This window comes from Ipomoea triloba, chromosome 12, assembly GCF_003576645.1.
Source record: "Ipomoea triloba cultivar NCNSP0323 chromosome 12, ASM357664v1".
Lineage (NCBI taxonomy): Eukaryota > Viridiplantae > Streptophyta > Magnoliopsida > Solanales > Convolvulaceae > Ipomoea > Ipomoea triloba.
In genome coordinates, this window is record NC_044927.1 from 27,734,871 (window position 1) to 27,747,029 (window position 12,159).

Consider the following 12,159-nt stretch of genomic DNA (forward strand, 5'->3'; position numbering starts at 1 on the left):
ATCTATCTTGTATAAATACCACTAGGTTACATTGTAAGGGATTTTGATTTTAATACAAGAACACTTTTCTCAAATTTTCCTATATTCTTCCTTATCGTTCTTGTATAAATACCACTAGGTTACACTGTAAGGGATTTTGATTTTAATACAAGAACACTTTTCTCAATTTTTCCTATATTCTTCCTTATCGTATTACGGTTGTGTTGGCCTACCTCGTGGCTGTAAAACCAACAGTATCTTTAAGCTTGAGTGTGGAGTATTTTCATATTGAGAATTTTATTTTCTGATCTTATCCACCTTTCTCGAGTCTGATGACCAAACCTCTTAAATAATTTGCAGAAGTCAATAATCTGAAAACAACCTTAACCTGCCAACTATGAATTTACTGCCTTTTCAAAATTCCCAAGAAAACAACATTCTTTCTGTTCCAATTCGAATTGGTAAATCTGTGCATTGTGGAATGGGAAACAAAAGTTTATAGAGAAAGAGAGGAGCATTGTATATGGAAATCTGGAGCCATTTGGGCATTGAGCCTGAGTTGATTGGGGTATTATAGTTCCTAGAAAAAGTGTAAAAGAAAACAACACTCCCTGACAAAAGCCACCAAAACTAGCACAGAAATGATGACATGGATAATCGAAGTTTTCATAGAACAAATAACAATTACCAAAATTCTCATAATTTGGACATGTGAAGAAAGATTCTAGTGGCTAAGATTAATCCAGCATGGATTTTGATGTTTATACAACTATAGAAAGAAAACATCGTCTTGGAGTCACAAGTGGGTGGCAAGATATCACCAGATGCCTGCTCTTCTGAAGGTTGGAGAATCGTGCAATGTAGCAGCAACATCTTTTGACTACCATATGCCTCGACCAAAACTAAATCACAAAGCCTTAGCAACAGACTCTGGATTCAAGTCCTGCTTGCTTTTGCTATTCTTCATCTTGGCTTTAACTCTAGATTTTGTGACAAGGGTTTCCACTGTGTTAATAAAGTTCCCAACTGCCATGACTATTAGAAGGACCCCACAGGTAACAACCTGGCATAGTAGGATAAAACAACAAATTATATCAACATTCTTCTTGATACCTATTAATGTATTATATCACCATTGAGCTTTCAGACTAACCTATACAGTTGGCAAATCAAATCAAATCAAACCCCTTTTGGGAAAGCCACAGCCCAACCATTTTTAAAATTTGGGCTTACTCAGAGTTGTGCCACAGAATCTATGGGCTTTAACAGGCTAGCCCATATTTCACTACCCAAATATATATATAATAAACTAAGCATGAAATTATCAGGTGTGATTTAGGAGCATGCTTTTACCTGCCACTCAGAGACATCGCCCATTGCAACAGTTTTAAGCAATAAGACCCCAATATATGCTTCAAACCCCTGAAACCAAAGAAATCGCATTATAGCTATATTACAGATCTGTAGTGAAACAACCACATATAACCTCATTCTCCAACCGCATCACATTACTTGTGTGTGTGAACAGTGAAACTGGGTTGCACAGTAAGATGGTCTAACATCTAAAATGGTGTAGATGTTAATATATCATTAGGAGCAAATATTATTTCAAGAGGCCCAAATCCAAATCTGATTCAGCACACCATGAGCACCGATATAGTTATAGTTTCTGCTTGAAACTGTGTTAACGTAACTCAAATTGATAAATTAATCATAGAGGTTGGTAACCTCTTGACCCAAACTTATCACTACAGCATCTTTTACATACCCAATAAAGAAAGCACTGCACTGGTAGCATAACCATTATAAATTCAGAGCAGAAATTCAGTTACTAAATGTCAAACGCAAACAATTTACCTGCAAAATGAATAGTATAGGGAATAACAGCAACAACTGACCCCTGACCCCAGCAGTTTCCCCCCAAACAACATCCATTCTCCTTGCCTGTAATGAAAGTCTGAATGATCATCTTGACTAGATTGCAAAGAGTTCATATTAAGTTGGAGAAAAGGCAGCTTTAAAATTATGTGACTAAAAATGTTATTTAGAAAACACCCATAGTTGGATATCAATATAGGATTATTCAAAATGTACAAAACCATAGGAAATATGGGTTATTCTGTAGAGCTGAGGCCATACTATACCTTGCCCAGAGCAATACGTGTATACAATCTTTGCCGTTGGTATCTATTTTGAAGAAGCATTGCAACACCTTGCATAATTGCCCATTGCAGGAAAAGTTGAACTCCTCTCTACAGTAAGCACTTAATTATAAGTTTGTGAGTGTGTGTGCAAGAGAGAAAGAATGAGGGGAAAAACCAGTAAATAATCCAACACAAAAACAAATGCATGTTAATATATAAAAACCTGCTTTTGGGCACAGTTTGGTTCCCTTTGTATTTCCCAAGTAAGACTTATAAGTGCCATAGCCATAGCACAATAGTGATGCTTTATCCACCTGCAAAAGAACAGCCACAGTGTTCTTCACTTGAACAAGAATCAGAATTCAAGACTTCCACTTCAAGTAATTGGATGTTTAGATCAGAAGACTAAACCTTCCACAAGAGAAAGATAATATTCACTTACCATGGTCGAATATCACTTCCATTCAATCTCAAAATGTTCTCCCGCAAAGCTAAACCTGTATAGAGGTAAAGCAACCATGCCTGAAGAAAGTCGAACACCCAGCCTAGTTAATTTTATGGAATAAACAGTGGCAAAAAATATGAAATGAAGACAAATATGCTACCTGGTAAAGTTGGACCGGCAATGCAGGTAGACATCCATCCCAAATCCAAGACCTTAACCCAAGAAGCAGTGATGGGAATATAAGGAAGAGATATGCTGTCCGATCCTGTTATTCAGAGAGATGGTAATAATTAATAATACTCTGTGGAAGTTCCAACTCTGCATGTAATGTGTCATCTAGTTCACAGCCCCAACCCCTGGTGACAAAGGAACACAATCTTCTGAAAACATACTGCCAAGGGATGGGGGCTAATTAGAGAACTGAAACCATCAACATTAGCTTGGGACACTTCAAAGGGAACACATCAAAGACATTATCTCAGATTATAAAGTTAATCTAACAAATATGAGACCACTTACTAAATAGGTAAACATTGTCTGTCAAACAATAATGTGCTACTCTCATGGTAAAACATGGTACCCACTTCCCACATATAAATTACACTACCATCCACTCATATCTAAGACAAGTAAGATTTATTCATTTACTGTGGAAAGGAAGCCCCAAAGAAACCTTCATGAAAGTGGAAAGACAGCTTTTTTTTTTTACACAACTATTTAGTCTAACATCAAAGCTTATTCAAAATTCCTCATTTCCAGTACAACTCAATAAGCACAATACATCCAAACTATACCCATGAATGATTTAAGCAGACAAATTTTCCTAAAATTATGAAGTGAATGACATACTCTGAAACTATTGTATTCCTCTTTTACTTTCAACTGAACATCCTTCCTATTAGCGCGAACATTAACTGGACCCAGAAACATCCTCAAGAACTGCCCTGTAACCAACCACAGTATGAAGCACAATTAAGTAACTAAACCTATCAATGAATACACTTCAATTATATAAACAATAATGTAGCATCAAGTACAATACCATGAGATTTGCTTGGAAGATATGCTGCCGCATCTCCTTCGCTCAATATATACCTAGCTTTGATTAATTCCTCTTCCCACTGAAATATATATGGAGATAGTACAAAGATAAGCAATGACTAAACGACAAATATACAGATAATTATGTTTAAAAAAAAACACACACACACACACAAACACTTAATAATTACTCGAATTATCCCCCCCAAAAAAATGCTGGAATAGAAACATAAACATGCAGCGAGAAAATACACAATAATAATACATGCATGTACTTTTTCAGCTTGTAAGGAATCCAACTTCATAGATCGGATGGAGCTACGAAGGCTTTGGATGTGAGCATCGAGGGAGGCGGCTCGCTTGCGGAGCGACTCTTCATCGCGAGCAGTGCGGGAGATCAGGGCGCCAGCAGCGTCCTGCAACTCCTTAGCTTGCTCCACCAGCCTAGGAACCTCCTCCGCGTAGTTCAAATCCTCCGCCGCCGTGGAGTCGCCCATCGGATCGCCGATTCAATCCCCCAATTCGGCCTCCCCCAAATTCTACAAGATTAAAAACGCGTATAATCGTATAAAATATGTTTCTATCTATCTATATCTCTGTTTATATGTATTCGCAGCATCGTTGTGCAAACGCAGTTGAGAATCAATGGACGGAATATTTTCCGACGGAGTCCGGGAAGCGGTGGAGAGTGAAGCAGAATCAGAAGGGAGAGAGAGAGATGAAGAAATGGGGCCAGCGACGAAGAGAACCTCTGGCGGTAGCCGAACCGATGAATTTAATTTTGTTTCTTCTTCCAACTGTGCATTTTATGTTTTATGGGTCCAAAATTTGGTTAGGAATTTCGTAATTGAATTAAATGCATCCTAAACTCCTCTTTCTCGAATTCTCCCTTCATCAACACAAAATTTAAAGCAAAGGCGAAATTTCTCGTCCCAAAATACTAACACTTTAGTTTTATAAAAATTGTGAAGGAATTAAATAAGCGACTTCTATATATCATTCCTATGTTATTATGCCATTTGTCATAAAGAATCTTAGGATGTGTTTGAAAACCTGAAAATCATTTTTTGAATTTTTAATATTTGGATGTGCCTGAAAAATCAAGTCAACGAAAATTATTTTTCATTGATTGGGGAAACCTGTAGTGTTTTGGTGGAAGTCATTTTCTAAACCAAAGCTACATTGATGAGGCGGGCTTCCGTCAAAACTACGTCATGCTCTCTTTTTTACGACCTGGTTTGAAATCATCGTTATTTTAATTCTTTTAAAAAAAATTTAATAAATAATATTATTTTTAATACTTTTATATTTTAAATAACATAATTGAAATGTTTAATTATACAATTTTACTCATTCTCCCGAAAATGAACCAAACACATCAAGACAATTTTTCATAATGCAACCAAACACTGAAAATGAAAATGTTTTATGAAAAAATGACTTATTTTTCAGAAAACATTTTTCAAAATTCATTTTCATAGTTTCCAAACACACCATATTGTAAATAATATTTATTGGTTTAGTTTCAACTAGAACCTCTCTTAATATGTGAATTTGTGTAACATTGCATTTTTTTTACCGGATAAATATACATCACTGCATCATTGTACCACTGCACCAATCTATACATATATACCATCTGGTCTCTCATCTAAACTATAGATAGAAATTCACATATTCACACCCAAAGATAAATTCTCGTGTGAAATAAGAACCAGACTATATATATATAGCTTTTTTTTAACACACACACATATATATATATATATAGCTTTCTAAATATACACATTCATTATTCTAAATGAATGTGATACGCATTGCGAGTACATGTGTTTCATAACTCGATAATGAATATGTACTTGCAATGTGATCACATTCATTTAGAATAATATAATGAATAAATATATATTTAGAAAGTCTATATATATAATACTACGTATGTTTCTTTAAAAGGGAAAATTGCATTTTATATTCTATATGTAGTAGAGTGTTATTGAACTGATGATGACATCATCAACAGCTACCTACCATCAATCTATGTTAAGCCAACTATATGCAATGCGTGGATACTAATCATACGACGCAGCGAGTCCAAGTGGTTGCAACAAAGAAGGTTGACAAATGATAGGTTTGACATATTTATATTAATAAATCTAGCTTTTGAGGCATAATATCTTAGTAGCTTAAGAATAACAAAAAGTAGCATTGAAAAAATTCACCGAATAGATAGAGCACTAAACTATAATTTTTCTATTAGAATATCAAAATTCGTTGATTTCGTCATACTATATTTTAGACTCTATCACCCACCTAAAGGTCCAAAAGTCCATTATAAAATAAATCGAGACTTAACATCAAATTGTACATTATATTGATGCGTACAAAGCAATCCAATCTAAATATAAGCTCTCAATGTTTGTGGCAAGAGTACAAAGAACCTATTCTAAATCGAAACTCTCAATGTTTGTGACAATTGTGACAAGAATTGAAGCCCTACCCTACCACTAGAAGCAAGTGTTAAGTAAAAATTCTCATCTATTAGACTAATGCCATGTAATTAGCAAATTCACGAGTTTGCCCGTGAACATATGTTTATTTTTTTAATATAATTTTACAATAATAATAGCAGCAGCAACAGCAACAACAACAACAACAACAATAATAATAATAATATACTATCATTTTATATGTAATCAACTATCCGTTAATAACTAATTTAACAAACATATTTCTACAACCAGTTAATATCAGCTAGTCAAACCCGCTAACATATCAGCTAGTCAAACCCGCTAACAGCTATCAACTAACGACTATTTGCCAAACATCCCCTTAATTAGAAGAATTGCACTTTTGGCCCTAAACTGTTTCTATTTCATAAATTCAGTACCTGCATATTAAATTGAGCAAATTCAATCCTTCAATTATTCAGTTCCATTTATTCTAAATTCAGACCATTAATGAAAATACCCTCTAATTATTCATATTTACTGTCAGCATGAAAAAAAACAATATACAATACATAAAGAATAAAGTTTCCTCCACTTTGGATTCTGCAAAAGAATATTACAAATACTGGATTTTACATTCAGCCCAAACAAGGTATAAACAAATTTCTGTGAACTTCATATCTGATTCAACAGACACCATTTCTGCAATAGTGCAGTAAAGATACAAATTCAGTAGGTGATAATCATATCAGAGACTTTAAACCTTCTGAGCCCAGAAAGGGATAGAATTGAGAATCCACTCTCTGAGTTTCAACCTACCTAAAAAGCTCTTAATTATGTATCAGTTTTCATCATCATCATCATCATCATCTACTGGCTCCTTAAATTTAGCCTTTTCGCTAAGAACTTCGAACGCCCCCACGAGATTGTGAAGCCTGGCAACAAATTCAACGAGCAGGGAAGTGAATGTTGCCAGTGACAACGGGCTGGCACTCTCGTAAGTCCTGACTTCGCGCTCGTTGAGAATGGTGTCCCCGAGCATCGAGAGGCGGGAGGGCCAGTTCATCTGTTGCTTCAGCATGTCATTAGTCGATTCCCATTGCGAAATGACACTCATGTTTGGGTTTTGAGCGTCGATGTGCTTTAGGGACTGCATTGATCTCAAATTGAGCGTTGCCTCGCTTAGGGAGTTGATCAGCATTGGTTTCTGGTGGCTATCCTTGAGGTCTTGAAGCTCTTCGGGATCCTGTAAATTCTTTGGCCGCTTCCCTCTCTCCCAGTTCTCAGCATTGATCAATAAGTACGATTTTCGGTCTATCAATATCTGCAGCTCCTCGGCTGCTTCATGCACTTCTTCGAGCAGATCTCCCGGGCTTAGTTTCTCCATTTTCTCTACTTTTTCTCCGAGATGCCTTATCACTTTAGCTCCCGCACTCCCAACTCTCTGAATCTCCTTTCCGAAGACCTGCCTTAGTTCAGGTGCTGCCTAAAATACGAAAAACGATTGAATAGGCAATGCACACAAGGTATCAATTCATGCAAAACAAACGAGGGAGCCCAAGACCCCAAGAGGAAGATAAAATGCCAACATGACTAACACAAAAATCTTTAGATCATAGAAAGGATAAAATGATTACTCTTAGAATATGTCCTATATATTTAACAGATCTAATGTGCATTAAACTGCTATAAAGTACTCGTTCGCCCCAACTGGAAGCTTATATTGAAAAAGAGGTTTTCAAAAGTCATGATCGCGGAACTTCTTGAAAAAGGGGCTTTTTGTTTCTTATCAAGCTTTGAAAGCCTTTGTCTCCTTATGGATTTTGAGATCAAAATATGTTTTCTCGAGTCGATAAGCTATGTGTCAAAGCACGCACTAGTCATAAGCCAGAATAGCGATTTTGTAAGACAAACTATTGGAAGAACACACAGAAAGAGATGAGCTCTTAGAAAGTTGCTAAGTTCAACAAGCACATACAATTCAATGAATTATTAAGAATACATACAAAAGACAACTGAGAAAATATACCACATATGCGTTTAGGGGAACCGAGGGAGCCAGGTAGTAGAAGAATAAGCTAACCTGTATCTCAGAAAGAATACAGCCATGCATAGCCATGACCATGAACGCACAATGCCTCAATGCCCCGCTAACTTTCACATATTCGTTCCAAGGATACCTAAACATTTTGTAACGACCATGTGGCGGTTCCCATACCGCAAAACTCAACTGAAGGAGGATTATACGAAAAACCAATCTTTAATTTACTAGAGTATCAAGGAATTCAAGAATAAATAAATAAATAAATCAGGTAATACATAGGTTACCAGAGAATCCTCTTGGCTTGTGGACTCTACAGCAGATCTATACCCACTGTACACGGGATCATCCCATGCCTGGTAGAGAAGAATTTTCGAAGGTATCCTCTCATATTCAATAGATTGCAGATAACCATTCACACAACCTAATACAATGCGTAAATGGATAAGTAAAGCTCATTTTCTCGTTCTGTAACTAAAAACACGTTGCAGAAGTCAAAGAAGCAAAGGCTTAAAACTAGCGGGAAAAAAAATCTGATTACCTTCAAAAGAATCCGCAACACCTTTAAAATTTTTCACAACTAGTTTGTGCAAATCTTCACCGGCCCAAATGGGATAGACACATACATTTACTAGCAAGCAGACACCAGCGCCAACCCCGATTAGCAATAACCGGGAGACAGCTGTTTTTATGAATTGCGAAGATTCAGATAATAAGACAATACAATATGTCAACAAGAACACCCTGAATCCATATTCATATTGCTTCATCGTAGGGTACAGTTTAAAGTAAGATGCTAGAAAACCTGAAAAGCCAAGGGGAAAAGACAGCAAGTGAGTTAAAGTCACAGACTCAAACCAACAAACATATTTAAATGAAAACCAGAAAGCCAATAGAAATGAAGCGCATTCTTATGTTAGATCAGAAGAAGTAGAAACTGGTTGACTGGTGGTGAGTAAGAAACCAAAAACTCATAGGCCCTGTTTGGTAAATGATTGTTAGCTGATTGAGTTAGAGGGTATAACTAGTCGATAACATTAGCTGATTATAGAAAGATGTTTGGTAAATTAGCTATTAGCTGATAGCTATTTGGTATAATTTCTTTTCTCAAAAAACTAATTGAAAAAGTTGCTTTGAGCAGCTTTTTGAATTTTAGCATTTTGAAGTTACAAAATGCTAATTAACCAAACACTTATATTGATTTTTTAATCAAGTCAAACAACTAATAGTGGTCAAATAAACCAAAATTGGCTGATAAGCTAACTATTCTACCAAACAAGGCCAAAACGAATATCATCACCATAGTTGCCATTCATGGTGGTGAGCAAGAAACCAAAAACCAACCTAAACAGAATCAAACTGGTTGGAAAACAGATTGAACTGAATCAACCGACTCAATTCGGTTTCTAAATTCAACAAATCAAAAACCATATTTGGGTGACGAGGAAACCCCAGCCACTACCCTCGGGTAGTGTGAGCTAGCAAAGGACCACAAAGAGGTAAACCAGCAAAAAACCATATTGATGATTGATCCCCCTAGTAGTGGGAACAAATTGAAGCTACACCACTGACCTGCCACAAAGATGCTGATAGTAATTACTACTTCTTGCCATTTGCCAGCCAGGAAAGATAATTCAGCAATTGCCAAAGATAGTCCACCAGCAGAAAAAGTCCCAAGAGCCCTATTAAATCCTTTACTAAGAGTTGCCCCTAGTCAATAATACACAGACAAATCAGCAACTAGGAATAAGAATTGGCATTTATAAGCTTGAATCTGATGAACTTTGATTGAAGTACCGGCAATCAATATGAATGGTAATGACATTTTCCTTAACAAAAGACAAAAAATTTAAGAATCTTCTGGGTACCTATGCTGAATTCGAAGACGACAACAACAGTGAGGATCGCCCAAACCGATTTAGACCCAATGTAGCTAAGCGGTTCCTTGAAGAAAACGAGCAGAGAAACAAGCGAGAGAGCCAACCCCATTTTAGCAGCAAATATGACTTTCCTGGGATCTTTGCGGCCCATCTCATAGGCCTTGATCGAAGTCTCCTTAACTTCTCCGAAGAACGCGGAAACTCTGTCGCGAAAACCGTGGAAAAAACCTCGGTTTGCAGACTGAGAAGGAATCCCCCATTCCAATTCTGAAGAACACCCATCTCTGGATAGCAATCCTTCTCTGTTTGCTCCCATAAAGCTCCGCCTCAAGGATTCAGAATAAGCGTTGCCTGCTGCCATACTTTCTCCTCGTAAACGCTTTCGCCTTGTCTGAAATCTGGTTTCATGGAGTAGAAGGGAGTAAAGTTTTGGTATCAAATCAGAATTATTGAAGTGTTTGATTCAGAGGTGGCGAATTTTGAAAAGAACAGGCCAGCAACTGATTGACTGGTTAGTTTTGGTCGTGGTGACCATGATCAAGAATTAAGGTCAAACATGTCCTTCTAACAATCCATGTTTTGAGGTAAAGGTAATCACATATATCATATGAGTGAACTATTGAAGTATCATAGAATCCAATATTTGCAATTTTCTTACAAAAACTTTTATAGTATATAATACATTATACATTATAAATAAATTAATGCATTGCAAAAAAAAAAAAAAAAAAAAAAAATTGATTGTCACAAAAGTTGAGTGCATTATGCATTAAAAAAAAAATATCAAGCAATTATAATTAAATGATATAACCATAAGTTAATGAGTATTTTTGAAACGTGGCGTGAAATTGGACCGGAAGAGAAAAATTTGTCTAGTTTAGATAAAGAAAAAAAAGTCATAAAGAAAGTTAAAAGTCTTGTGCTGAAGGATTAAATTTCAACCATTTATATTTGTGAAGGGAAAGTTTACAGAAATGCTATTACCAATAGACTTTTAAATGTTCTATAAAAGTCTAAATCGAATATCAATATACTTTTAAAGACTCTTTAAAAGTCTGAATCGAAACCCTGTAAACTTTTGAAAAGTTTTTAAAAGTTCAGATCAAATAGTACCAAACTTTTAAAATCTTTAAAAGTTCATAAAAGTTTTGATTGAATACACCTCTGATCTTTGAAAGGTCGGACTAATATAAACCTCATGACTAGTAGGTTCAATTTTTTTAAAAGTAAATAATGATAAAAACTAAGAATGTCTTAAATTAAGCTTGTTTAGGAATTTGTCTTATTTCAAAGATGCATCTGTCCTCCTAAATCATTTTTAAGGTTTTTATACAATTTAGAGTAACATCATTGCAAATCATTTAGTCCTTAATGACTAAACAATGATTGATAAATGTACTTAAAAAAAAAAAACAATGCTTGATAAATAGTTACAAGCATTTAATTTAATACAAGTAACATTTAAAGTGGTACAATAGGTTGAGGATGCTTTCCGAGGATGCACACCATAACTAACCACTTACCTACTCTAAAATTCGACATCTTCAAGCACTTACAATATGTCAAGAATGAAGATCTATAATTCATCGAGAAAGAGGACTCGGTAGGATTTTTGATTGGGCAAAGACAAAAGTTCTTAACCTGTCAAGTACGAGTAAGGGATTTAACAAAGATGTCTTTTTTTTTGTTACGTCTTTATCTGGTAGAATAATACGGAATATTTAAATTATTTAAACAGGAATAGGTATCCATCTATTTAATTTAATAATGCCATGTTGGGAATCTTATAAATCAAGTATAATGTCCCATATTTTTGTACAACCATGTCATCATGTCATATTATTATGCATTCTAACACTCAATTCAACCATTTAAAGACATGGTCACCACTCAGTACTCACGAGCCACCGAAGCACGTGATAAATCCAGCAACCCCGATCTATGCTGATACTTGACTACATGAGAAGGAGAGACGTGTCCAGCACCCACCAGTCAGTGAAGCACGTGATTAGCTATGTTGCATTTTGACTCCACGAGGAAACCTGTCATAACATTGTTAGAAATTGTTTTCATATTTAATCAGTTGGGGACATGGTCACCATTAAACCACATGCCTACATCTCTGCACGTTGATGAATTAAAGAAACCCACCCATAAGCCGCCAATTCAAACCAAGAAAGTT

At 35.8% G+C, this 12,159-nt stretch overlaps 2 protein-coding genes across 2 annotated transcripts; both read right to left on the reverse strand.

Annotated features, from left to right (window-relative positions):
• Window positions 1–621: 621 nt before the first annotated feature.
• On the reverse strand, window positions 622–4,401 carry LOC116000161 (transmembrane protein 120 homolog). Its single transcript, XM_031240196.1, has 10 exons — window positions 3,885–4,401; window positions 3,611–3,689; window positions 3,418–3,512; window positions 2,729–2,833; window positions 2,566–2,645; window positions 2,347–2,437; window positions 2,124–2,231; window positions 1,837–1,923; window positions 1,333–1,401; window positions 622–1,042 (listed from the first exon to the last, which is right to left on the reverse strand). The coding sequence occupies exons 1-10, from the start codon at window positions 4,104–4,106 to the stop codon at window positions 887–889; spliced, it is 1,092 nt and encodes a 363-aa protein (XP_031096056.1). The 5' UTR covers window positions 4,107–4,401; the 3' UTR covers window positions 622–886.
• Window positions 4,402–6,597: 2,196 nt separating this feature from the next.
• On the reverse strand, window positions 6,598–10,530 carry LOC116000116 (aluminum-activated malate transporter 4-like). Its single transcript, XM_031240144.1, has 6 exons — window positions 9,966–10,530; window positions 9,670–9,807; window positions 8,639–8,902; window positions 8,385–8,521; window positions 8,140–8,286; window positions 6,598–7,542 (listed from the first exon to the last, which is right to left on the reverse strand). The coding sequence occupies exons 1-6, from the start codon at window positions 10,336–10,338 to the stop codon at window positions 6,898–6,900; spliced, it is 1,704 nt and encodes a 567-aa protein (XP_031096004.1). The 5' UTR covers window positions 10,339–10,530; the 3' UTR covers window positions 6,598–6,897.
• Window positions 10,531–12,159: the final 1,629 nt, after the last annotated feature.

Excerpts from the sequence above, each read along its gene's own strand:
- LOC116000161 (XM_031240196.1), bottom strand. The coding sequence starts at position 4,106 with ATGGGCGACTCCACGGCGGCGGAGGATTTGAACTACGCGGAGGAGGTT. Across the intron at positions 3,690-3,884 it reads ATTCCTTACAAGCTGAAAAA|TGGGAAGAGGAATTAATCAA; the intron begins GTACATGCATGT and ends TATATATTTCAG. Across the intron at positions 2,232-2,346 it reads CAAACTGTGCCCAAAAGCAG|AGAGGAGTTCAACTTTTCCT; the intron begins GTTTTTATATAT and ends TGCTTACTGTAG.
- LOC116000116 (XM_031240144.1), bottom strand. The coding sequence starts at position 10,338 with ATGGCAGCAGGCAACGCTTATTCTGAATCCTTGAGGCGGAGCTTTATG. Across the intron at positions 8,522-8,638 it reads TGTTGCGGATTCTTTTGAAG|GTTGTGTGAATGGTTATCTG; the intron begins GTAATCAGATTT and ends GCATTGTATTAG. Across the intron at positions 7,543-8,139 it reads GTATTCTTTCTGAGATACAG|GCAGCACCTGAACTAAGGCA; the intron begins GTTAGCTTATTC and ends TTCGTATTTTAG.